This window comes from Squalius cephalus (assembly GCF_949319135.1).
Source record: "Squalius cephalus genome assembly, chromosome: 8".
Lineage (NCBI taxonomy): Eukaryota > Metazoa > Chordata > Actinopteri > Cypriniformes > Leuciscidae > Squalius > Squalius cephalus.
This window is the reverse complement of record NC_137129.1, coordinates 35,935,876-35,963,608: the sequence shown is the minus strand read 5'-3', so window position 1 is coordinate 35,963,608 and position 27,733 is coordinate 35,935,876. Positions and strand designations below refer to the sequence as shown.

General features: G+C 37.3%; 1 protein-coding gene and 1 long non-coding RNA gene across 3 annotated transcripts in view; one reads left to right on the top strand and one right to left on the bottom strand.

The window, feature by feature from the left end:
- The window catches only part of LOC307162901 (glutamate receptor ionotropic, kainate 5), a 91,436-nt gene that overhangs the window by 23,519 nt on the left and 40,184 nt on the right, over window positions 1–27,733 (bottom strand). For both annotated transcript variants that reach the window (XM_079878637.1, XM_079878638.1), the window contains exons 2-12: window positions 25,880–26,053; window positions 24,696–24,860; window positions 22,933–23,030; window positions 20,795–20,960; window positions 15,072–15,250; window positions 11,732–11,785; window positions 6,280–6,441; window positions 5,451–5,603; window positions 3,896–4,000; window positions 3,409–3,516; window positions 1,885–2,088 (exon numbers count right to left, since the gene is read on the bottom strand). In XM_079878637.1, the coding sequence (XP_079734763.1) occupies window positions 1,885–2,088; window positions 3,409–3,516; window positions 3,896–4,000; window positions 5,451–5,603; window positions 6,280–6,441; window positions 11,732–11,785; window positions 15,072–15,250; window positions 20,795–20,960; window positions 22,933–23,030; window positions 24,696–24,860; window positions 25,880–26,003 (1,518 nt within the window). In that variant the 5' untranslated portion in view covers window positions 26,004–26,053. The remainder of the gene's footprint in view (window positions 1–1,884; window positions 2,089–3,408; window positions 3,517–3,895; window positions 4,001–5,450; window positions 5,604–6,279; window positions 6,442–11,731; window positions 11,786–15,071; window positions 15,251–20,794; window positions 20,961–22,932; window positions 23,031–24,695; window positions 24,861–25,879; window positions 26,054–27,733) is intronic.
- Window positions 6,585–25,913, top strand: LOC307162904. Its single transcript, XR_013821988.1, has 3 exons — window positions 6,585–6,649; window positions 6,740–6,791; window positions 25,858–25,913. It is a non-coding gene; the product is annotated as an uncharacterized lncRNA (long non-coding RNA).

Genomic DNA, 27,733 nt, shown 5'->3' with positions numbered 1-27,733 from the left:
TTAATCAAGCTCCAAAAACGGCTCATTAGTATCATAATTGTGGGATCTGTGATGTCACACAGGCAAATACATTTGCATATGACTGCCTCCAGAGCAAGACATCGATGAATAATTATACATCATCGCACCATAGGCCGCGCCCACTGCCATTCACTCGCTTAAAGGCTGACATTTGCCGTAACTGGATGTGAGCGTAGCGTCAAAAGTAAATAGAGCCCATTTGTGGGAAGCAGGGCGAGTGGCGTGATTGATGAGCGATGACAGTGAAGGATGAGAGAGGACCAGGCCTGGACTATTTATGTTAAGTTTTAAACGTCCGCAGGTTCCCGCCTCAACATACCTTGTTACACCATTATAATCACTTACGCTGTCTACAGTATACAGATGTGAATTCAGTTTCTGACGTGACGTACTCCACGCACTTGAGTCTGTCGACAACAGGACAAATGGAAGAGTGAAAGAACGTATCTGTACAAACTCAAGAATCCTAGCGTTGGATACAAGTGGATTTTATTTTGTAAACAAGGCACAATGTAATGGAGAGTTTGCAAAGAAACCTTTGTTGAAAGATGAAGCATCCAACTGTATTGCATCCAAAACTAAGTAAATTATTTCATAATGCATTGTCTGTAAATTATGGTTTTATATAGATAATGTTTTCAAAATGTGCAATAGCAAGTGGGCGTTGATACTTTTTCCTATGCAATGACGTCAGCCAATCATAACGGTGGCCTTTTACTGACAAGCCTTAAAGGACTGATCTTTTTTGACAGAGGGTCAGAATGAAGGTTGAAAAAAAATGAAGATTGAAAAAAAACTTCAAACTTCATATAGATATACACATCTATATATGTGCGTGTGTGTGTGTGTTTGCAAAAAACCTTTATAAACATTATAAGTGAACCTCAAGGAACATATCAAAATAATATATATATATATAAAAATGTAATACCCCCATAAAAAACGTTGATATTGACCAAAAAAGCTTTAATGTAATTAGCTACATTTTATTAAAAGATAACAGTCAACCTTTGTCAACCTGAACGATTTAAAAATCACGAGTAGCTTGTCAAGCAAAGTAATTTCCCTAACACTAGGGGTGATCAATAGCAGTTCATTCTTCTTAAAAAACCCAAGTGTACCCCAGATATCTCTCAATCTGCTTAATTACTCCCTAATTGATTACTGAGAGATAGCTTTGTAAACCACATTCAAAGAGTGTCATCAAATGCTGGTGTCAAGGAAGAGCTGAATTGTGAGTCCATGGAGAGAAAGATGTGTGTGCATACACAGTTTACATAAACAATACGCCAACATGTGACAACTGTGCACTGGCTTCATCGGCTGTAATGGTATAGTGTCACGGAATAATTAGACACAGCAGGAACTGATTAGTATATGTGTGTGTGTTCAAAAGGACTTTGCCGAGACCTGCCACACTGGGGTTAATAGAATGACATTACCGTTCTTATTACTGCCGCCATTATTTTTAGCATTAGTGTGAAAAGCGCTAATATCTGTAATCGTTACTCTAATGGAAACATCAGCTGGCAACGGTCCAGTGTTGAAATCCTGCTAGCTGCATACAAACATGCGAACATATAAAAGGCTCCAAGAATTTTTAATAAAAAGCTCATTTTCAAAGACAATCCTTTAGAAGATTTAAAATCAATTATCAGGTGTACAAAATTATTAAACATGATTAAAAGTTAGATTTAATAATGTTTGGAGGTTATTTCAAATGTTTTGATGAATAAACATACAATTACACTACTGTAAAAGCCCAATTGTTTCACTGAGGTTCAATGTGACTAGAAAGCGTCTCTGAATTTACACAACGTATCCACAGAGCTTAATTATGAACGTGTGTGCAGGCATGCATACCCTGTTGATTAATTCCCCCACCATGCCAGTCCATGACCCATTAGGTTCTGGAGCTCCATAAAGGCCGTCATCCACCAGCTTGATCCGAAACGAAAACTTCAGTATGTCTGCCAGCTCCCGCAGCATATCCACACAGAATCCCTCATACTGATCGTTACCATGAAAGTCCTGGTAGTTTGCCTTGCGCATCACGTATGGATTCTCCTATAAAACAGGATGAAGGTAACATTTAACGCTGTAATATTCCACTCTAAATTTCCATACAGTGAAGCACCATAAACTCAATGAAAGTCAATAGCCTTACAGTGGAAGTGGCATTTTGATTGGTGTTAAGCCATGAAATGGCAGTAAAATCCAGTGAAACGGTGATTCCTTGGCCTTGACATGTGAAAGTACTTTTTGGCTGCAGCTTCTTGGTTTGAATGCGTTATATCTTTTGAATGTATTATATCAGTAAAATGTGGCCTGTGGATAGCAAACCTATTTTCTTCCTTTTGCAAGCACATGACGCAAATAAGATGGTTAATAATGAAGGGATGACTTGTGGTTGTTTTGAATTATTATTATTTTTTAACAGATACAAATACAAGCAGTAAGCTATTTTAAACCCATTATAGTCAGATACATTTTTATGTTATAAGGAATTGCTTAAATGTGTTTGTTGCCTGGAAGCAACATTGTATGAAATTGGAATGAATAATGATGCAGTGAATATGGATGCAAACAATGAAGGTGCTATCTAAAATATTGCAACTAGTATATATTTTTTTATACACTATACTTTCATAATGGGACAGAGTAAAACAGGACATTCAATAAAAAAAAAAACGTAACACTGTTCTTTATGTTATCCATCTAAAATTGACTGAATAGTGAGAAATAGGCATTCTATACCAGAATGGAACCAGACCGAAAGCTGGTGTAGAAATCTGGGTAAAATCATCCTATAGCGTGAGCTAGAACAATGTGCACTGATGATTTTTTCACAGTAAGAGCAGGAAAGTGCATTAAGAAAATAAATCAAATCAATTTTGATTTGATGTTGACTTTGAAATTACACTCGTAATTGCATTCAACAGAGGAATGTAGGTTTGCTTAAACTGTTAGGCCAATTTCTGATGGCAAAAATGAGTCTAGTCTGAATCAATTTACGTTTTGAGATTGTCAAATTGGAATCTACAAAGCTCTTCTTACAATTACAAACTCAATAAAACAACATTATTATACTGTATAAGCTCTGTGTAAGCAAGCAAGGCTTCAGAATTCCCTCATATTTTCTCTACTTTAAATCTTACAAATATTTGTAATAACATTCAAGACGCATTGGGTTTGGAGAGGTGCTGTTTGAAAAGACTTTTGCAACCTTTGAATCTACAATGCTTGTACCAGTGAGTGCCAAATCTGTAAAAGCCCTATAATTCACATTATCTCTTACATTCTGGTCTGAAATGCTCAAAAGTTTCACGTGCTGCCAAAGCCACAAAGCCCTAAGCATCATGGAGTCATAACTGGAGAAGTTCTTACCAGTATTGTAGTGACTGTGAGTGTCTTATTGGCTAACGACTCGGATGCGTTGATGTCTAAAGACGTGGAGTTCATAGCCAACGTGTTATTGGAGTACCAGACACCAATCTGCACATGAAAAGTAAAAAAGTTTTTAGAAGATGCTTTACTACAAATATTTTGCACAGTTAGAACTACTTGCATGAACAAATCTGTGTTAAATGAACTAAACAATATAAAATCATTTGTGACCCATTTGAAAACATGTTTGACCTCACAAGGGGGAAACAGGCAGGAATAAACAAGTTCAGTGAATAAGACGAGGGGATGAAGGAGAGATAAAAGAGCATGAAGCGAGGGATCAATACTATGATCAATAAGAGAGGAGTGAAGTGGTGATTACTCCAGCTACCACCCATTCATTAGACCTCACAACCTCTCTCGTGATTCCGGATAAAATCCAGAGTTAGTGTTCATGAGAACGTGTTTGTGTGTGAGTGTGCATTACCTCTTTGTGACCCCCCTTGAATTTCTCAAGAATACGCAGCGTATAATTGGTCCTCTGGCCTTTGCTGTTAAACTCCACGCGGCCTGTTAGGCCGTCGTACTCTACCTAAAATGAAAAAGAGAGAGGGAGAATTTAAACCAAGGGTAACAAACAAGAATGACGAATTGCATTAATTTTGACCTACAATATTAAGGTAGAAATTATAGCACAGGCGGAGAAAAATATAGAGACAGCCAGAGGACAAGTGAGAGGAAAACTTTGAGATGATTAAGAAAGTTAAGGTGAAGTGTCATTTCTGCTCCACCGGCATCACCAATTGCAATTGCAAAAATAATGACTGTTTTCATTATTATTGGCAAGTGAGGTAAACACTTGGAGTTATGGAGACAAACCCGAAAACGGAGGACGAGAGGAGGAGTGGAGATGGTGCCAAATGGAGTGGTGAAATGATGGAGTGATGGGCAAACTGCAAAACAGATGGAGGGACACAATGAATGAAAGACCGCACTTGTGCCTAGACAACACAAACATAGTCTAGGATCTCACAGTTTATAATAGCTGCATTAAAATGATAAAATACAAACAGGCCTTCAGACAGGTTGTGATAAACAATGGACATCTGGTGTTAAGGGCACAGTTATAATTGCTCTGAAACAAACGGCATTTGTAAAATGACTATGGCTGAGTATAATCATAACAGAGGACGTAAAAGTCATTCTGCATTGGTCACCTGATGGCCGTCGATGGAGGGGACAATCAGGACTATTGTCCCAGTCACTGTGACAAAGGCGGCACATTACTCAAGTGCTCAAGCTACTTGTGAAAAAAATTGACATTTATTTGTGATATAAATTAAATGACGTTTTAGAGTTTCCTATTAAAAAAAAGTCCAGGTGCCTGTGAATTGAGTCAAATAACACCATATTTATTTAAAAAAAAAATATTATAATAATTTTATTAGCATTTTGTCTTATCTAGCATTTTGTATTTTTTATTATATTATTTTCTTTTATTTATTACTGGTTTTTTTATATATATATATAAATTTAGATTTTTACATTTAATTTGGTTCATTTACTGTTATTGCTGTTTTCTGCATAGTTTCACAGTGCTAAAACAGTGGTAAATGTTTCTTGATGGTGTTAAATGATGCACAACGATACTCAATGCACAATACTGCATTAGTCAAGGTTTAAATTTAATGCGGAGTAAATTGAAAAGCATCCATCATAAACTCTCTGTGTCTTGTATATCGACGCCAAGGGGAAAGATTACAGAGATATTTTTCCTTGGATTAACATGCACTGATGAATTCTGCGCAACGAGACCAGAACGTATTTTGAGAAAGTAGATGTGCTCAATTTTAATTTCATGTTGACTTTAACAGAGCCTATAAAAACCAATAAGCAGTTGCATGCAGAATCCCATCAAAATCAACCAGATTAAAACTGGCTTTTACAGCTCATCAGAGAAGACAGTAACAACAGCCGTAAAAACGTATCATTTTATGTCATCAAATGCATCAAAAAATGGCTGCCAACAGGGTGACAAGTACCATGCGCAGGTAGTTCATGAGACTGGTGCCGTGCTGCCAGATAAGTGAGGAAGTGCAGCTCAGAGGCTTCACTCCGATCTCCTGACTGCGGTTCAGCTCTCGCACTGCTCCGACCACCACATGAACTGCATCGAACATCAGCGCAGATGACAACTGTAGGTGGAGAGAGAACATGAATGAAACGAGACGAGAGATATGCCGAAGCCAAGACAGAAAGATGGTGGAGAAAGAAGGAGAAAAAGAGAATAAAGGAATGTAGAATTGAGAAAGACAGCAAATGAGGTCATTAGGGGGACAAGGAGACTTCACGTCTGTTGGGGGCCCTACAGCAACTGTCTTCCTCCTAAGTTATGTTGTGTGGCGCACATCCTATTTGGACACATTTGAAAAAAACCTTCTGGCAGAAATAACATCTCATTATTCCATTGAGTTAGTATTACTACGGTTTACGGGGTTTTCTCTTTTTCCATTTAAGCAAATCTCAGTAATGCAGTGAAATGTCAATCAAATGATTGAAATAGGCTCTTGCAATCTAAAAAGTATTTTTAGATGCTAACACAACCAAATAGATCACTGTTACTGATATCTCCTGACATATGTGGTTTTAATTGTTTGATTTAAAATAAGTTAGCGAATAACCTCTAAAAGTACCTATAACCGATAATAACCTCTAAAAGTAACACTATTTTTTACAGTCTGGTAACACAACACAAGTAAGTCTGCACTCTTTACCCGGATAGGTTGAATTGCCCCTGACCCTGAGTAATATCTTTGTGAGTTGTAATGTTTCTCATGTATTAGTAATGGCATGAAAGTATTGTAAGCTCACCGCTGGACCAGGATAGGGACTGAGGTCACAACCTTCCCTCCATGACAGGTTTAGACTTCTAATGAACTCCAGGTAAAACGGATGACTGCTGTTCAACATGGAGAAGCCAACGATATTTGATTGATCATCTACCACGTCATCCAACCTCAACAGAGGGAAATCCTGAAAGAGAGCAATCGAAAGAGAGCTATTTACTTAAAAAGTACCATACATTACCATCAAGGAAAAAAAAACAATTCTTGGTATTTAACTGAACACTGCTGCCACTGCACTGAGAATACACGCGAAAGCCTTTTGATGCGCATGCGCGTGTTCTTTTCCTCATTATTGAAAACAGGCGCGATGTACTTACAACGGTGCTGCGAAACAAGTGAGTGTTAAACAGTTAAAACCGGTTCAAACATACAAAATACTTTTTTTCACACAGTATTTGGTAAAAACTGTATTTTCTGTCGAACAGTTAAAAAGTACTGCGAGGCTCGCCCAGTTTGGCCGCTGTACCATGAGCTAAGGTAAGTTTGACAGAATTTACTCTAACGTTAGTCTAGCGCCTTGACAACTGCTTTAACGGCATACATACCTTATACGGCTTATTGGTTTTTAAATACATACCTGTATTTAAAATGGACAATTTTACAAATAAAAAGGGGTGTGTATATTATTTAAAAGTATTATTAATATAGTAAAGGTACTGTAATATTTAAGAATATAGTTTTTTTTTTATTTACTGATGTTCAGAGTCATATTTAGTACTGGTGAAAATATAAGAACGAAATCATTGAATATTAACCATTTATGGATTCAGACTATTACAATTGCTTCGCATTAAATCTAGGTAAGTAGTTAGAGGTCTTAAAAGTAAAATGTAAATAGGTTGATTTATGTATAATGGCATGATCACTGCATTTCGCAGGGTTTTGTTTTATCTTGGTTTATAATAATGTAGTGTGACCATAGACCGTAAAAAAATATGGATGTAATGTCCGTGACGTCACCCATAGGTTTCTGAAGAGCATTTTTGAAGCATAAAGTGGGCGGGGCCGGCCGTCGCCATCTTGTCCCTCCTGGATAAGAAAATGGGCAAAGAGCAAGCGGGAAGGAAGTCGACCGGAAGTTGAAGTCGGCCGGGTGCCGACATCTTGTAGCGGAACTTCACTTGCGTTAGCATCCCATTGACTCCCATTCATTTTGGCGTCACTTTGACAGCGAATAACTTTACATCTGAGGCGTTTAAAGACTCCATTGGTCCATTATTTATTTCTAAAGATACACGACAATGTATAAAATGCTCCATTACCTTGTAGCTTATGTTATGGCCCTGTAGAAGCAGTTTTAGTAAAAGTAGGCTAACGATTGCGTCATACCCACGCGACTCTCTGTCGCACACTAGAGAGATTACCGTATGGACAGGAGGAGAAGCTCGCGGGCAATCGGGAGGACGTCGAGGCAAAATGACAATATAATTAATCAGAATACCTAGCAAAAGTTGCTCCTGCTCCAAGCTCATGGACAGCTCCTACTCACACTCTCCATCTCTGCAAGTTTCGGAAGGGAATGATTCAGATTTCTCTTGGCACAGCTACTAGAAGACAGACGGGTTGCTCACGTGGTCCGTGTAACGCTTTGCTCGGTTTGAGTCTGCGCGTCAGGAAAGGAAGTGCTAAGAAATCGCTGAAAATGGGCTTCACTTGTCTCAATTGAGTTCCAATGGGGTCGCTGTGTCCATTTCTTTTACTGTCTATGGCAAAGAGGCGGGGCGTGGGTGGAGCTGAGGGGCCTGGTTGCTGAAAGTGTGCGATGCACAGGGCCTCGCGCTAAAGTGACAGCTGACTTGATGATGTAAAGCCAATAGTTAAAGTGAATGTTTTTGCCCTTAGAAATACTATAATAGTTAAAAGACATAGCTAAAAGTGAGACTTCATGTGTCGTGATGTTGTATTATTCTGCTAGTTAAAAATGAATTTTGCGTATGCGACTGAGTGTGTGTGTGTGACAGTGATTAATGCTCATACATGGCCGCATCGCACGTGAAGTTCGTAGAAAGGGTCAAACCATAGATATTACCTCAGAAGTTCAAGTAAATGCGCTAGAAATTCACACTCATTCAAGGGTGTGCATCTATTGCATGGACGGAGAGAAAGCACTAACACCTGCAGGATTTCATCTGACGATACTTTTTATTTAAAGGAACACACCGACTTTTTGGGACTTTAGCTTATTCACCATATCCCCAAGAGTTAGATAAGACCATACATACCCTTTTCATCTCCGTGCGTGTCGCAACTCTGTCTGACGCACCCACCGCTAGCCTAGCTTAGCACAAAGACTGGAGGTAAACGGCTCCAGCTAGCATACTGCTCTCAATAAGTGACAAAATAACGCCAACATTTTCCTATTTACATGTTGTGATTTGTATAGTCACAGCGTGTACAAATAACAAGGTCACATGAGACACAGCCATTTTCTATCGTAAACATACTGGGAACTATATCCTCAGAAGGCGAAGCACTGCTACTTGGGTGGAGTGATTTTCTCGCAGCACCTGAGAAGCCCCATGGTGAGGAGTAGAGAGTTCGCTCAGAGCTGGAGTACGGTTAATATAACGGCGGTACCGCAGAACGAGTGCAGTCTCTATATCTATAGACATTTTTTAAATCTGAAAACTCCAAAAAGCAACGAAATTGTCAGACATCCATGAGTGCATGTTCACAGAGGAAAACAACTGAAAAACAGCACTGGTTGTTCTCTCGATACTCGACGACGACGTTGTCCAACGGCGTGGGCGAAGGTATAATGCGCGTACTTAACATATGAAATTAATCCCAAAAAAAGCACAAACACGGCAGAGATGCCCAGTTCAGTAGCTGGAATTAGCTGAGGTGACGTGACGCTAACAGACAGCAGACAAACGGCTAGAAGTGCTCCAGCCGCACTCCACCTGTCACTCAAGTGGCCACGCCCTTAATTATACAGAACTTTAAGGTTTAATATAATTTAAACGGATGAGTTCTAAAAAAAATTCACCCCCTCAGAGTTGCCATGAAGCGCAAAATTAGCTATATAGACCAAACCCAATTTTTGTTCCAGGCTGCAAACATATTTTTTTTCTGCTGTAAAGTTGGGCATTTTAACATGGGGAGATATATGGAATTGACCCCTTTTTGGAGCCTGTCTCTAGCGGCCAGTTGATGAATTGCAGTTTAATTCACTTCCGTGTTGGCTTCACAAGAGAGACTTGATGGTTGCCGCTCGAGTGTGACCTCTACTATATAGTGGCCTACACCATATAACATTTCAATTCTATGAGATTGCAAACTTAAAGATGGGTTTAATACATTTTAAGTGAAATCAAACCACGTTATTTAACAGCAGTAATTGAATTACTGATGAACTCACTTGACAGTTTTGAAAATATTCTAGAAATGACAAAAAGGATGCTAGAGTGACATTCAACATAATAATGAAACCATTTTTACAGTATAAAACTATATTACAATGGATGCACCATACATATCATCACACGTTTAGTGATTTGGTAAATGTGTGCTTCACTCAAATGCAATTTTTACATATTATTCAGAAAAGGTCTACTTTTTTTTTTTAATAGCTACATTTGCTTGGCCAGTTTTTTTGCAAATAAATGCTGCTCCCTACGGGTTTGGTAAAACCCTCATCCATAAATAAATAGTAATTTACTGAAGGCAATATTCAACCCAGCTAGAATTCCACTCGACATAAGTGGTGCCCATTGGGAACGTTCAAGGAAAATATTAAAAATGGGCTCAAATTGTTTTAGAAAAGGCTTTTTTTTTTTTTTTTTTTTTTTTTGCTGTCCTTGAGTATCATGGCTTTCACCTTGTCCGCCAAATCAGTCAGTCCTTGTGCTTTCTCACCTACAGGCAAGTGGATAATCCCAAGAGGTACAGTATGTTTGTCAATGGTACAGTCAACAAAGACTTTTTCTATAGCTGTGTAAAAGCAGTGGAAAAGCTCTTGGATCCATCAATTGGTTTTAGATCACAAAACATTTGCTTTCTAGGAGGATCTAACTCCGCCTCAGGTTTTCATAAAAAGCTTCTTATGTGTCTACATATATTGATTCCCAAGACTCTTAAACCTTCTGAATTCCAGGTGCATTTCAAGTGAAGCCGTAGAATGTTCTAATGTCATTGACTCCTTCAGCAGCATTACATCCTTTTGATTTCTCTTGAGGATGCTCCTAGTACAGTTTCTAAATGGAGGTATGACAGATACCATGACTGTTTTTGAAGGGCTTGATAATGGCAAGTGTCTTTCATCTTTAGTTTGCTCTCAATTAGATTGCCGACAATGTGAATCTGACAAGATGATGACCTTATTCAAGACGCAGACTTAATTTTAGAGACTGCTACTGAAAGCCATCACTCAACAGCCACCAATGAATCTAGCAAACAACTGCAATATTGCCTTGTGGTTGTCTGCATTTTTCCCTGAACTTGGGGAAAAGCTTGCCAAAGTCAGATAAATAAAAGGCTAAGCTTAAACTTGAATGTTCAAATGAGCTGTTTCATAAGGAGAAGAAAAAAAGACTGAATTTAATTTAATTACACTTTATAAGATATGTACATCAAAAATTATTTATGATGCAATGACAACACTTAAAAATGGTGCATTACTAAATTAAAAAAATCACACAAAAATGTAATTCAACTCATCTTCTTTCACACTCCTAATCATGTATCTTTAGACCTTTTTCAGTTGGCATGCTCTTAGCAAAATTGCTGCCTTACTGCAGAATGAGCTCTGGCTTCCTCCCAAATACAAAAATAAATAAAAATTTCATAAAAAATGCATGTTAAGAAATGTAATCTCTAAACGTTTTACATATCAAATATTTGCCATTTACTGAGGCCATGTTTGGACAGTCTCAAATCTTATCTTCCACGATTCAATTTGCCTCTCAAGGTCAAATGATTTAGCCCTCCTCACTTTCCCCCAGTTTCACAGACAAGGCTTAGGCCTAGTCCCAGACTAAAATGCATGTTTGAGCTGTTTTAACTGAAAGCAACTTGCACTGACATATCTTAACATGTGCCATTGTTTGGTCTCAAGATGCACATGAGTATGTTTTTTTTTCTTTCTAAGGCACGTTTATAAAAGCTACTTAAATGCCCTAATTGAACTAAGGCCTAATCCTGGCTTAATCTAAGCCCTGTCTGTGAAACCTTTGAAGCCTTTAACTTGTAACAGTGGTATTAAAATCCAAAGCTCACAACAGAAGCATATGCGACCTCAAAACAAGGACATAATCCACCTCATCCACGATGATAATGATAAACGGCATTGATGCGCTGTGCATCTGTGATGAGCTGGTTAATGGCCAGCCCTGCCATCGCTGTTAGTGGAAGAAAGTGGGTTAAGGGGAGAAAGGGTAGTGTGTCATTTTTCAAAGTGAAAAAAGGGGGTTGTTTACCATTGTGGTGAGAATATACTTGTAGAAGGCTGATGTCATGCCTAATTCTGAGGCCTAGAGAAAGGGAGAAACAGCAAGAGATATGTTGTATGTCAGAAATATAATTATAATCATAATTCATTCTACATTTGCACAGTTGAGTCATGTCAAGTTTTTATCTCTGTCTGTCTGTCTGTTTCAGTTGTGTTGAATACAATAGTCTGAAAATGTGAATTAAAGTCCCATTTAAACCTAGAATCCCATATAAACTAAGCATAAGTATTAAAAAAAAATGTATACAAATAATTGATCTTGTTTAAAAAAGGTAAAATTCTCAATAAAACACCATATCAGCTAGTTTGGCATAATCTTACATTAGAACTATTTAACAGTAAATACAAGTAAATGGAACACCATTGTTCTGAATATTATAATTCATTTGGGGAATCAAGTGAGTCAAGTCAAATAGCTGAAGTGTCAAGGTGGTGTAACCACCATTCAAGGAGTCATTTTGTTACAGTTTTTCTCGATTGCTTAAACACGTTTCTTGAAACTATGCCTCGTATTCTCAAAACAGTAAACACAAATCCATAACGTCTCACCCAGTTCCCCAAACATCCTATTTTCAGGTCAAAATGAAGCTCTACACTCAAAACCATTCACTCTTGCTGAAAAACCAAACTTTGCCCTCAGACAGGACACACAAGCCCTCAAAATCACACACACTACAACATAGTCTAACACACTGGTGCAATAAATTCAAAACAACATTTCCAAAACTGGTAAGTTATGTTGCTTGTGGTTCCCCCATCACAAACCTTTTCACATGATGAACATAACCAATGGATACATTGGCACATTTGTATTCATTCACGTACTACACAGTACAACACACACACACAAAACAAAATAAAATTTTTTTTCCTGTTTTACTTTTTTTTTTTTTACTCTCTCCTCTAATTTTTTTTTTTCATATTTACTTAAGATGTGTGTGACCATCATATGACAGTAAAAGAGCACACACAAACCATATTCTAATATGGAATTGTATTGGAATGGTAAAGAATGTTGGTACGTGACAGGAGGGCCTCCACTCAAGGATACAATATGATGAACAAGTCTAAGAATGTTCCACATATGGTTGAAATACCATCATTGGCCTAGAAAGATAACATTCTGGGAGTCAAGACTATAAAGGATGAAGGATGCCCTCCCTTCACTGTCACTCTCTGCAGCCACTCTGTGTGACTGTACGACTGCTGGCCTTTTCTTGCAAGAAAATAAACCTCATCAAAGACTATTGGAAATGTTTGTCTCTTATTCAGTGATAGAATTTTGTTTGCCACCACACCTCCCTGAAGGCTCTTGAGGCGACGGTAAAGCGACTCAAATTTGGCCTTACGTAGCCCAGCCTCCCTCATATCATACCATTGACTAAGACATGGGCAACTAGAGTGGCTTGAATTTCATCTGAGACTGCTTGTCTTCTTGCCCTTGCCCTTCCTCCTCCTCCTCCTCCTCATTATCCCTCCTCGATCTCTTCCTTCATGTCTTTCTGGATCCATTGTCCCAAAACTCAATAAACTGATTTGGACCCTTTTATCTATCTATTGAAGGATCTGATTGATGTGTGTTAAATTTTGACTCTTAGTGTTTCCACTTGGGTAATTGTGTGCTAACTGAACTGAAGCTGTGCTGACTTGAGTGAACAATATTGAATGCTAGTGCTTTCTAAATGACAACATGGTCTAGGCAATGAGAAATGAAGGGTTATGTGTGTAGAGTTTTGCAGTGACAGTTCAACAAATCTGACTCATGTGTCAAAACAGGGAATAGTGTTTATAGTTTAGTGAAATGGGTATGCTTTTTGATAAATGGCATTATGGTTTTGAAATTTTAGTTAAAAAGCCTGGTTATAGTGTTTACGCAATTGAGAAAAACTGTAATAAGAATGTGACAGGAAATTATATCACAGAGACGGACCCCCGGTGAAACTAACTGCTGCATGCAATTTTATTTTTATTAACTCTCTTTAAAATGTGAGATAATTTGACAATTTTAGAGTATGGTCAGGTATTCTTAAGTATAGCCTATGTCAAATGGTATGACCCCAGGAATACATTGATAATTCATTATATTATAAAAATGTAAAAAAAAATGACATTTTAAATATTACCACCAAGGCCACATGATTACATAGGTGTCCATGATAATGCCTGTCAAATTTGATTTTAAACTGAAATGTCAAATGGTGTAACCCGGTTACACCTATTGACTCTTATTACAAGCTTTTCTGTTAGGGGCCAATTTAGTCAAATATCACTTGTTTATGATGCTGATTAAAAATGTAATATAAACTAAAGTACTATTTGGAACTCTTTTCAAATGTTCAATGTAACCTCATTGGTTCTTACGGAAGCTTAAACATGCTGCGTAACACGAGAATGAACCTCATTGGTTCTCGCTGAAGCTCAAATGTGCTGCGTAACACGAGAATGAACCTCATTGGTTCTTGCGGAAGCTCAAACGTGCTGCGTAACACGAGAATGAACTTCATTAACTCTTTTCAGGTTTTCTTTTTTTTCAGCATTGACAAAAATAAGACCGCCTCTGCTGAACTTGTTGACTGTCATGCTTGATTTTTAGTCACAATTTCTTCAACAAACGATGGCCTTTGACTCTAGAAGCAACATGGTCAGGTGGTGTAACTGTTTTTTGTCAATTGGCGTAACCAGTATTTTTCATAAAAATATAATTAAATACAGGAAAATTAATGTGGAATAAAATTGAATAATCTAGTTTAGTGTAATAACATGGTTTTTAACAATTTTTACATAATTTGTCAAAGATTATTTAGAAAACAGGTGTTTTCAGCATATGTTCTGCCAAATATTGCAAAAACACATTAAAAATTACATTTAGAGATAACTCTTAATAAAATCTATTTTCGTGTGATATATTAAATGATGTATTTATTTCTATATGTATACTTACATGCTATATAGTTGGATAAAATATTTAATATTTCTCATTCTTTGGCAGTTACAGTACACCATTTGACACAGTCTTAACTTTCTTAAAAAATGGTGCAAATGTAATTTTTAATTACATAAAATCAACATAAATACACTATGCACATTTTAACATACCTGATGCATGCCTTTAAAACAATTTTTTTCGAATTTCTCATCTTGACAAACCTTATTTGTCACTGACCCAAATATGAAATAAATTTTTTCAATGCAACTCATCAAATTGTATTTAAAAAAAGTAACGGAAAAAATAAAATATTCTTAAATCAGAAAAAAGTCAAATGCATTAGTGGCCTCTGATTTATGGACCCCTAAATAAGCACACATACCTTCTTTAATATTAGTATAGACACTGATGCATTAGCATCAATGATAATAGTTGCAACTTTGTCATCACGGATTTCCTTCAGCAGGGGGGTGGGGTCCAAGTTTTCATCAAGCATTCTGACTGAGAGTGTTTCCCGGGATATGAGGAAGTGACGCACGAGCTCCTCCAGTCGCAGCAGGCCTGAGGGTATAGCATAAAACCCCAAAAAATACTTTATACTACTCCTTTGTATAAGCATTTTATGAAAACATTCTCAATATATATTCACAATATATAACAATACATATATTTGTGAAAAATGAGTAAAGCTCTAAAGTAAATATTATAATTCTTTGTATATCAGAATGGCCGTTCAGCATAAATGTCATGTCGACACATTAAAATAAATGTCATGTAACCATCTAAAACCTTTTAACAACTTTCATAAACTGTCAGTTGCAGTAAACCTTACCTTTCTTTCCACCCCGCTCCTCCATATTAAAGTCAGTGACTATCGAATTAAGTGACTTTGAGAGCCAATAAAGTTAATTCTGTATGTACATAAATTTGTGCTCTAAGCCACCACAAAATCTATATGGTGAATTCATTGATTTTGGACTGCAGTCAACAAGATGCACAGCTAACGATAACAGCAGGGTGAAGTGATGAAAGGGTGCTTTCTCACAAAAACAAACAAAAATTACCCCACCACTGTGTGGTGGTATCCATGCTCTCTCAAACATCCACATTAGTAAGAAACCAATGTGTAGATGAGCACATCCATGCATGCTAATGTGCACAGAGAACTCAAACATGCCTGCACAAACACAACTCCCTGCATCTTAAACAGACAAACACTCTCTTACACTTGAACATGAGCACAGGCTGCAGTAATTATATGGATAAGCGCAGATATGCAAACAGCAGGAAACAGTGGTGCATAAAACTGTAGCACCATTACCCAGACCATACCAATCAAGTGAGAGCTGCTCGCATCAGCAAGTCACGAGAGATCAACTTGCAGTCAGCATTGTAACAGCTCATATACGTTTCACTCTAGTGCACCAACTACTACTCATTAAGCTTAGTCAATAAAGTAACAAATACAATTAATATTGCCTCTTGTTTGTCTGCATGATTACACAATCCTCAATCAGAGTGAATATGGACAGCACTACTCATGCGAAAAACATTGGTGCAGTATTTTTTATATATCAGTGATAATCACCTGACATCACCTGAAAGCCAGGTGTGCTTTTTTAATTGAGAAAAAAGTGAAGTGCCTCCAATTGTGCCTATATTAACAGTTAAACGTATTAAATAAGGTAAAATCGGATACAACGGGGCTAAAGGCACACCCTAAGAATAATTTGCTCGTCAGTACTCCCATAGTGTATGAATGCAGAAAAAATATGTTTTTATTTAACATTAATTCAAGTTTGTTTAAAGCCCCACTGTAGTCAATAACTTTATCCCTTAAAACTCATCTTTGATCACCAAAACTGACATATATATAAAAAAATCCAGTTATTTTTTTTATTCATGTCTTAAACTAGCTTGAATGTAACTCTACACCCTTGCTTCATTTACTATACGCGGAACCATCAATATGTAAATGAGCCCCGTCTCCACTCACTCATACAGGCTCGCCTACAAGTCGACATATCAGAATGGTAATGCGTTTTATGTATTGCTCCCTACATCGTCAGACACATAACGGTAATTAATATGATTAGCCTTTTGCTTGACTACGTTATCAAACAGCTAATAATGTGTTGCTAATGTTAGGACAAACCATATTCCCATTCACCACCTCAGAGTCCGGCAGCTGCCTTCTGAAAATCAGAATCCTTAGAAACGTTTAGAACAACTCAGAACGTCAGTGGAGAAAGGCATATAGTTCATCATAACATTGTAACATACATCATAACATCGTAACATACATCATATACATAATTCACCTGTTTTTCATATCAACAGAAAAATATACTGGGATAACCTGGCTTCTCTTGAGACTCCCCTGCTCCACAGTTAATGATATGCTATAGCCCACCCACACATTGACGTGATTGGTTACAAGGTAGTTTGTGATGTAAGAAACGCCAGCAATTTCAAACAGTCTTTTTTTCACTGCAGTTTTAAAGAGAAAATACTCCGCAATGGTGTTGACTTGTTAATTTTCACATGGTTTGTCCTAAAGCATATTCAAAATATCACATAGACAAGACATATAAACAACATTAAAAGCTTGATTTTCACCACAAGGGTCTTCAACAATCTTATAAATGTTTAAAAGGTGCCAAGCTGGGCCTATTATTACCCCACACAAAAGGCACAAAGTATTGTTACAAATACTTTAGCTAAAATAATATGTTTTGCATAATGTCTAAGTTAATACTTGTTCAAAACAATCACTTTAGCAAGTTTGTACTATTTTCGGTTTATTTTGATAAATAAAATAATTCACTTTTGTTCAATAAATATATTGTCATTAAAATGTTCATTTTAAAAATACAGAAACAAAGTTATTTAGTAAAGATTCTGAAAGAATTGAATGAGATTCCACAATAATTTAATAAAACTTTACAGTAGTAACAAATAAGTATGACATTTCATGATTAATAATATATTTTTAATAAGATGGTCTCATTATAAATATGGTGATTATTTCTAAGGTGGACACCCCATTTGATATATGATATTTACTATCTGAATCTAAGCATGTCATGTCGACAACTGGAAAAGTCAGCCAGCTATTTCTTTTGTTAATTATTGTGCCTTTAGCCTAGGGGTGGGCGATCTTCCCAAAATGTCATACCACGATCTTATAACAAACAATCACAATCTACGATCTGAATCGCTATCTTCCCAATTATGAGATATACTGTAGAGAATATCCAGACTGGAACAAGCCTATGGACTTTGGAATACTGTGGAACGCATTTAACAATCAGTTATCAAAATAGTCCTTAAACCCGGTTAAACTTTAAAACATAGTCTTCACTGTATGAATTAAATTTACATTGATTCTTATTATAACTACTAAAAACTACAAAAGTTATTCAGTCAAGAGCAGTAAGTGATTTTGTCTTTCTCTTTTTGTTTAACATTAGTAACACTGACTGCAGCTTTAAGACCGAATGCATGGATCTAATATAATGGCACGCATCCGATTTCTTTCACAACTGTTTATTCACTGAAAATATAACTGACTGTAAATACTCACCAAGACGGACATTTTGACAAATGTTTGTGTATATTTGACCATTTAGGCGTGCCTCTGAAACCCCAAGTATTCTTTGCTCGTCCGTCTTCCGCTCCATCTCGCAGCTCACACAGAAAGAGTGTGGGGATCAGTCTCTTTCGCAGTTTAATGCGGTTTAATAAATCTTTTTAATATAAAGCCTGTCTGCAAATGACTGCATTTTACGACATTCACGTTACGTGGTTTGACTGATTTGGACATTACGTTTGGGCTATTAAGGAGGGGCGAAAGCACACCCCTTTAAAGGAAAGGAATGGCATGCGGCACAATGATCATTTTATCTTGTTATCATGTTTTCATAACCGTTGGAAGCCAAATTGAAAGTGAAACTAATATTTGATTGATCGCACATCCCTACTGCTGTTGAATTGTTTTTCAAATGTGTCACCACGCATGAAAGACATATGATAGTGACCCATGAAATAATTTGGCCAGTCAGCACAGCCATCTAGTAGGCAGTCATTGCTGTATTTTAACATTATTACGAGGACATAAAATATCACGATCTCTATGATTCGCTTTAAAAGTTGGATGTGGACGAAAATCGTCAGATCGCCCACCCCTACTTTAGCCCCAACAGCAGGTACGCGTTTTACCCCAAATACCATACTTTCACATATTCTTCCGTTTTTGAAAAACTGTTGTTTTAAAGGGGTCATATAATGCCATTTTTGTACAAGCTAATGTGATTCTTTAGGGTCTAAATTAAAAGTTTGTAATATACTTTAATTAAAAATTCTCATTAGTATTGTAAGAAAACACTCATTTTACCTGGTCAAAAACAGCTCAGTTTTCAGCACGCCGTTTAAGTGCATGTGTCTTTAAATGATAATGAGCTTTGCTCACCCCGCCCCTCTGTTCTGTGCGTACACCGTTTTTAATAATAACTCAATAACCATAACACATTGTTCATTATAAACGTGGGATTATGAATTATATTGAGAACGTCGTACATAGAAAACATGCCGTAATGTACCCTGAGTGTAAACAGCCGCATTCATCGTGAAGCGTGCAAGCGATTTGCAAAGATTAATATAAATATTAATATGAAGTTTAATAAAACGTTACACTCACTTCTTCTTCTGGAGGTGCAGCAGGAACATGAATAGTTGGTACCGATCCTTTTTTCAGGAGCAGCTTCTTAGCAAAACCAGCTTTATACTGACCCTCATTTGTAAAGCAGTCTGGTGAAATGATTCGCGCAAACATAAAAGCATTGCTGTTGATCGTGGGGAATATTCCCTTCGAAAACAAACTCAGCCACTGCGTCTTCAGCGGTTCGGATTTAGGAACATCAAAATGACTGCTGTGTTCCTTATTGCACCCAAGAACAGAACACCACAATCGCTTAGATGCCATTCTGCTCATAGACAGTGCTCCAACGTTTCAACAATGACTATGATTGACAGCTCGCTCACGAGCGAGGGCGGGTCTGTGTTGAAACGCTGCTGTCAATCAACAATCGTGGGAGGGGCGTCGATTTTGTGACGTCACAAAATCCAACGGCTTGATTTGAGAGAAGGGAAAACATATAAGAAGATTAAAAAAAAAAAACACTGGATGGATTTTTATCATTTTATGATGGTTGTGTACAGGCACTGCCAACACACATTTCAGTACAATCAACTTGTAAAAGTGCATGTACCATTATATAACCCCTTTAATTACTTTGAACAAAACTAAAAATCATTAACAAGTCCCTTGTCTCAAAATATAGACATTCATTTTATCGATTATCATTTGCTACATAAATCTACAACATTTTAAAAAAACATTAAATGTTAGATCAAATTAGCGCAGAATCAGCTTTGCGTTGCTGTCGGCGATTTTGTCAAGGATCAGCCAAATTTCCACGTGTATCATCAAAAATGTGGTTGTTTAGAAAACTGCTGAGGTGAATTTTTTTTTGCCATCTGGTTTATAAGAGAATAAAGTAAAATGCTCCTTTTACCCCCGTGCGCCTTTAGCCCCGTTGGACCATACAGTCTGATAATGTTACTTTGGCCTTTATGCTACTTTTATTTGGACAGTGGGATATAAAACGAGATAGGTGATCAGGAAATATAAATTGTTCATTTTAAAATGTTAAATCCAAACTTGCACTACTGTATGAAGAAATGCATGCGTGCTAACTTCTAGGCCACAGCGACAACATTTTTACTGAATATAATGTCATTATCATCATCATGCAGAAAAAAATTATCCATAAGAATAAAGCTAATGAATGGTTTAATCTTATAAAAATATGTAATTTGCTGAAGCAGTGGCATCGGCGTTAATAACATAATATAATAGGCACCAAGCCTAAGGATAATGCACTTGTGTAAAAAATAAAATGAATTGCATTGTGAATCAGCTACTGTGAAATGAATTGGAAAAGGTGCTGTGAACAATGAACAATTCAGCTTGATCTATAACAGCTGAATGAAAGAATGGGCAGTTCATAGTTGATGGTGCCAACACTTTCCCTGCAGACTTACATTCTGCTTTGGCACAGATCAGGCTGGCCGTCGGGTAACTGAAAGAGTGCAGAATGGCACCGATGGCCAAGCTTAAGTCCTCGTTGCTAGGATACAGCGTCACTGAGGCAAAGCGCAGATATGGCAAGCGTGGAGTCTCCTCTGGACCGATCTTGATGTGAGGGATCTGGGAGGAACAGACAAAAATAAAGACAATTTAGAAGAATAGATTGTGTGATTGACCCACACAGGTTTTTCATTTGGCTGATGCCAATATCTAAAGCAGCGGTTTTCAATCTTGCTCCTGGGTACCCACAGCACTGCACATTTTTTATGTCTACCTTATTTATCGCACCTGATTCAAATCATTAGCTCGTTAGAAAGGAGCTCCATGAGGTAAAGGTGTATTCATGCCTTGTTGTCGGAATTACCGTAATTATGAGATTCCCACTTGTAAAAAGTGTTCACGTCCTCGTAGAACTCATAATTGCAACTTTTCTGAGCGCTCCGACTAGTACCTTGTGACCATTGTACCACCTGACCGCTGCCATTGGTAGTGTTGCTATAGAAACTTTAATTCTGAGGACGAGTAGCTCAGAGTTGAAAGTCACGTCACAGGTTTTTAATTACGGTAATTACGACATGCCGTGAATGCAGCATAAACTGAGCATGTCAGATAAGAGAGACATATAAAATTTGCAGAACTTAAGATAATAATAATAATAATTCGTTACATTTATATAGCGCTTTTTCTGAGACCTCAAAGCGCTTTACATAGATGGGGGAATCTCCTCAACCACCACCAATGTGCAGCATCCACTTGGATGATGCGACGGCAGCCATATTGCGCCAGAACGCCCACCACACACCATCTTACTGGTGGAGAGGAGACAGTGATGAAGCCAATCAGTATATGGGGATGATTAGGAGGCCATGATGGACAGAGGCCAAGGGGCAAATTTGGCCAGGATGCCGGGGTTACACCCCTACTCTTTTTCGAAGGACATCCTGGGATTTTTAATGACCACAGAGAGTCAGGACCTCGGTTTAACGTCTCATCCGAAGGACGGGATTAATAATAATAATAACACATGAATCTTGCGCACCGAATAAGCATATTAGAACGATTTCTGAATCAACGATTTCAGTAATGGCTGCTGAAAATTCTACTTTGCATTAAATTACATTTTAAAATATAATAAAATAGAAAACAGGTATTTTAAATGGTCATGTTTTCGATCAGATTAATGCAGCTTTGTTGGGCAAGAGACAAGTTTTCAAAAACATAAAAAAAAATGACAGACCACAAACTTTTGAACGATAATGGCGAGATGTGTATATATACTACCAAAGATTTACATTTTCATAATGAAATGTGTTTTTGAAAGTAATCACTTTATTAATTTTTTTTTTAAAGTAAACAATTATAATGTTACAAATGATTATTTCTATGGCAATTCACTTTCAGCAATGAGAGTATGGTTGTGCGCTATTCAGAATTGAACTGAATGCCTTGCAAATTCCAATTCAGTTCCAACATTTAAATTGAGGTAGCAGACAGAATGTTGAAGTGCAAAATTAACTTTCTTTTTTAAACTTTCTAAAGTCTTGACAGTTTAAGAAGTTTTAAAGCCTTGAAGTGTTTATTGGCCTTACAGACAGAGTGATAGATTAACAGATAAACTATTGGATGATTGTCTCCTTTTTCTTTAAAGCGCTATCTAAAAAGCCAGCATATTTTAATTTATTTTTTATTTAGTAATTTCCAGGTTTAAATTATATTGAAAATCTGGGCAGACCCCTCTGTGTATAAATATAATACAATTTAATGATAGTAAATTAGGTGTACACAAAATGACTGAAATGAAAAGCACGTTCATTTTACGCAGTATTAAATTGTTAATTGGCTGAGTGGGCACCAAAACGGCCAGATATCGGCCAATTAATCATCCTGGCTGATATATCATTCTCTCTAACCGTAAGGAAGGAAGAAGACAGAGAAAATATGGGAAATTAGGTCAGAGGGAGAGATGCTTTTCAAGCAGCAAAGCAAAGGCACACAGGAAATAATGGCCTGTGGCTGAGGAGCAGTGTAAATTTATCATCTCAGGAAATGCTCTCACAGACACATACGCAAATGCACTTCCTTTCATTCTCACCTCTTTTTCCCCACATATATGACTGACAGTGGATCCAGAAGCAGGACTAGAGGCTGGACCAATGACAGAGACCACTCCCTTTGGCAAGATCTGACACACTTGGAGGGGTAAAGATATATTATTAGAAAGAGACAGATAAATAGAGCTACCATGAGAGAGCTAGAGAGCAGGGTGATAGAGCAAGACAGTGACTGAATGAGAGAGGGACAGGGTTGAGAGAGAGAGACCGACATTGCAGTGAGCAGAGAAAAAGCCAACATCTTGGATGCCGTCCAGTTCTGTGTCCTGTTCCTAGATGATATATCAAATTAGGAGTCAATGCAAAGCTCTTTTTGATTAATTACATCAATAAGCACAACACAGATTTATGCTCTGCCTACAGGAGATTGCTGCTCTAATTCTACAGAAGAACGAGTAGAAGAGAGCGAGAGAGAGCACAGGGTGTATATTTAGATGAAAAGATTTTTTTCTTGCTTGCTTTTGAACTGTTGCATTGAAATGTTCAGGGCACTGTGCATGTGTGACAAGGGTATGTAATTCATTTTGCGACAAATGAAAATCTTTTATCCTCCTGTTATATTCACATGCGGTGAGTGTGTGTTATCAGTCCATTTCAGTCCAAATGGTTAAAGTGAACCTTTTATTTTCTTTTTTATTCTTGGTCTTATTGTGCACAATTCAACAGTGCACATTATTCTAAAGAGAAAAAAAAAACGTCTTTCATCAACTTTCTCCACTGAAAATATTGTTAACCAGCAGTCAAATGACTTAAAAAATATGAAATACATTAAAAAAAGAAATCACTCAAACTTGACCTTTAACTTTCCATACCAAAAGCATCCTGTAAACTCCATTCTGTTATGGAACGTACTATTTTTATAATCCAATTCATTTCTAATGAAGATTAAAAAAAAATTAGACTACTGTTCTTGGTAATTCAGCACTAAATCTTGCCAATAGTTAATTTAATTTGATAATAGAACTACATGATTAATCGTTGAAAGACTGCAATCTCTATTCAAACACCCACGCGAGAAAGCAGTTGTTATGTATAGGTATGAAACAGCATCACAAACACAATATTTATGTTACAATACTGTAATTCAAATTATCACCGAAGTACTGGGATAAAAGTTTATAGTTTGGATATAAACACTAATGTCTGCAGTAGTGTAATAGAGTAAATCACCTTTTAAAAGTAACTTGACGCTCAAATAAATATTGTATCAATTAAAGCATTACACCAGTAGGTGGTGACAAGTGATTATTAATTTTTTATTTTTTTTTATTTGTCATTGAATTATTAATTTGAGAGATTTGTTCAAAAACACTGATTCATCCAGTAATGAAACAAGTGAAGTCTTTATGAGTGAGTCATTGAATCATTCATTCATTCAGACTGATTATACAAAAAATTATAACAATTAAATCTAATCTAAGACTGCAACAATTTAACATGGGTGAGAAAACATGAAAAAAAAAGGTGTGATTCTCAATTTATCCAGAATTGTGCAGCTCTATGTGATAATATAATATAGGCCTAAATGACGATACATTTGAAAAAGATATATTCTCAGGTGACTTTCCATTCAAAACGCCCATTTTTCATAATCCAATCAAATTCTAATAAAAACATGCCCGACCCTATAATTTGTTCTTATAGTTTTAGAAGTTTTAGTCAAAATACTTTACATTACAGAAGTAAAATTGTGAATGAGGTTTCATTTGACTACCAGTGTGTGTAGTCATTTAGTTAGACTCACTTGTGTCTGTAGTCTCGTATTGAGAGTCTCTCTGCAGCTCAAAGATGTCGACCTCCACGCGGGCTCGTGACGAACCCTCCATCGCACTGTTGATGTTCTCTCGGGCCAGAGCCAATGCCAACCGCTCTCCATGTCCACATGCTGACTGATCATCTAAAATAGCAGCTGAAGAGGAACAAAAAAACCCCTCTGTGTTTTGTTTTCTGCTCTGGAATTTAATTGACTTTTTGATGTTGAGGATTGAAGTTTCATTTGTTATTGCAAAAAGATGGAGTTACTCATCTAGATTGAACAGAAACAAGCTTGCAACGAATGTCGCATGTTGTGATGTTAACTGATTAGACTGTGCTATTGAGCGCATTTCATTTGGAGGCTTTCCAGAGATTAATTGATGCTTTATTGTTCGCAATAATCAAGATGAACATGCTGATGCTTGAAGCAATCAGTCACATGCTGTGAAGTAACAGCCTAGTACAAGCGACTTTGAAAAAGGCTCCTGCTTGAATCCGATAATATTGCTTAATTTCGCCTGAACTCTGCTCTAAAGTCAGTGGTTTAATCTAATGGTTTAATTTTGGTAGCATATTTGAGATTATCGCTTCACACTCTCTCTTCTGTGAAACAGGTGTTTAGTTAAAAAAGATTAAGCCTAGTAGGAGGTCAGTACTTCAGAAGATGTATTTAAACATTGAATCAAGAACAAGCTTTGTAGTCACTATAAATGTGGGCTTCACGTTGATGCTTGCTTCCTCCATTACAAGTAAAGCATTTGGGTTATCTGGAGACTGTAACAGTGCAGCCGATTTGCTCATTCCAATTAAAAAAAGTTGATTTTTTTTTTTCACAAAACCTCTGTAGATAAAGCTGGAATAACTGAGGCAGAATTAGAACTCTTGATGGGTAGAAAGTGGACTAGGTTAGTAGCGTAGGCCAGCAGCACAATTACCCCTGACACTAAGTACTAACATTTCCTCACACTTGGACATGGATGATGCCTCCAATTATGTTACCTTTTGAGGAGATTTCCTCAGCGATGTAATATTTTTACTGCCTTGGTGCATGATAAAACAGGCCAGTCTTTTGACTTGGACCATAAGCAATCACCAACACCCTAGTACCCGGGAGATAATGTGAAGATGCGCTTTTGTGTGTCGTCTAACAGGAAGTGGTCCATGGCCTCTCACCCATCCTGACAGCTGCGAGAGCGGGAGCCTGGCTGTGAGAGGACGGGGCCATGGTCAGCAGCAGCAACAGCAGGAGGAGGAAGAGGAGGTGAATCGACAGCAGCAGCGCTGGCAGAGCCGGCATCTTCCACTGCTCCTCATGGAGAAAGGTCGTCTGGCTGCCTGCACCGCCACCTAGAGGACAGGTACAAAATTACACATGAGAACTTTGTTTTTGTAGTATGTATACTGTGCACAGTATGTCCATTTCTTTATGTATGCGTTAAATACTAGGATGACCTATATTATCCAAAATGTGCAGTTTTTACACAAAAATGGATAAAAAAAAACACGAAATAACAACAAAGATAACTAGATGCTAGAATTTTAATTAAACATGCAACATTTTAACATTATTCAATGTAAAAATGCAACATAATGAGGTCATGTGAAAACAATGCAAGGTACTGTTTTTAAAAAGTTTAGCATTAAATAATGCATACTATTTATTTTTTTTGAGAGAGATAAAAGTATTTCGTATACAGTATATAATGCACAATGTGCAGTAAGCAGCATGCTATTATTCTATTCCAAACATTGCCCTTGATTCAGTTTAACTTCACTGTTGTCCACACCACTCTGTCCATGTGTTGCATCATCCACTTAAGCTATTAAAGGGTTCAGCGTTGAACATTGTGGTTCGCAAGCAGCACAAATATGCCACTTTTATACATAATATGCCTGTTTTTTCCCCAATGCCCTTCACTAACACACACACACACACACAAGCACAGGCATATATTCCCATCCACACATTGAGAAAGAAGATACCCACATGCATAAGATGGCTTTTTTGTCCCAGTGGTGTAATATGAGCCATACACAAGATGCTTTGGCTATAATGTGATGTGATAAAATATTCAGGACCATTGCAAAAGTGTATGTTGCTGTTTATCAGCACCTGAAAACATATTTGCATCAATTGCAGTGACTTACTGAGGTCGTGTTGTTAACTGGCAAACGAAAACCAACATTTTAAAACCACAATGGATGATTCAGAATGGTTATTTTTTTGACACATAAAATAGAAACATTGATTCACATAGTAATTCTGGGATATTATATAGTTTACTAAACGATAACATGAGCTTCTGGGTGGTTTTCCAAAACTTTTAAGGCAAGGAGGAAAGTTTAGACTTATGCAAGCATACAAATGAACAGACGTTTCAAATGAAATGTGTTCATGTCACTATAGGGCTGAACAGGACTGATATAAGCCTGAATTATTGCCGCTATAGCACATGAATAGCATAACGTGTGATGGGTTACTTCACATGTGCAACTCGCAGATAAAGCAATCCCAGAAGAGGTGAATGTGTGGAAAAATGGGCATGTACACAAATGGAACAATAAATGAATTACCAGGGGAATCAAAAATGTACAAAAATAGACCATGACATAAATTTTACTACCCAGTCTGTCAAAATGACGTATAATGATTATTTGTAGCGCAACCTCTGGACATGCCGCATGCGGCAATATAAAACAATTCACCACAAGAAAACCCACAACATAATACAGAGAAGCAGAGAGAATTGAATGCAGCCAGAAGAAACAGACTCAGAAATGGCTTTGGGAGACAAAGAAGAGAGCGAGAAAGATTGAACGCTTGACGAATGCAGCATAATAGAGCTGAAAAGACTCCGGTCTGTTGTGTGTATGTGTGTGTGCATGGGCCGCACAAAACAGAGACACAAGTCAAGCTAAAGATCAAGAGCCTCATCCCTAAAGCCGCCGTCAATCCTGGACTGCCTGTGTTTGAGTTTGTCAACAGCTTGATTTGTATTGGCCTTCCCCAGCTCTGTGAAGTAAATG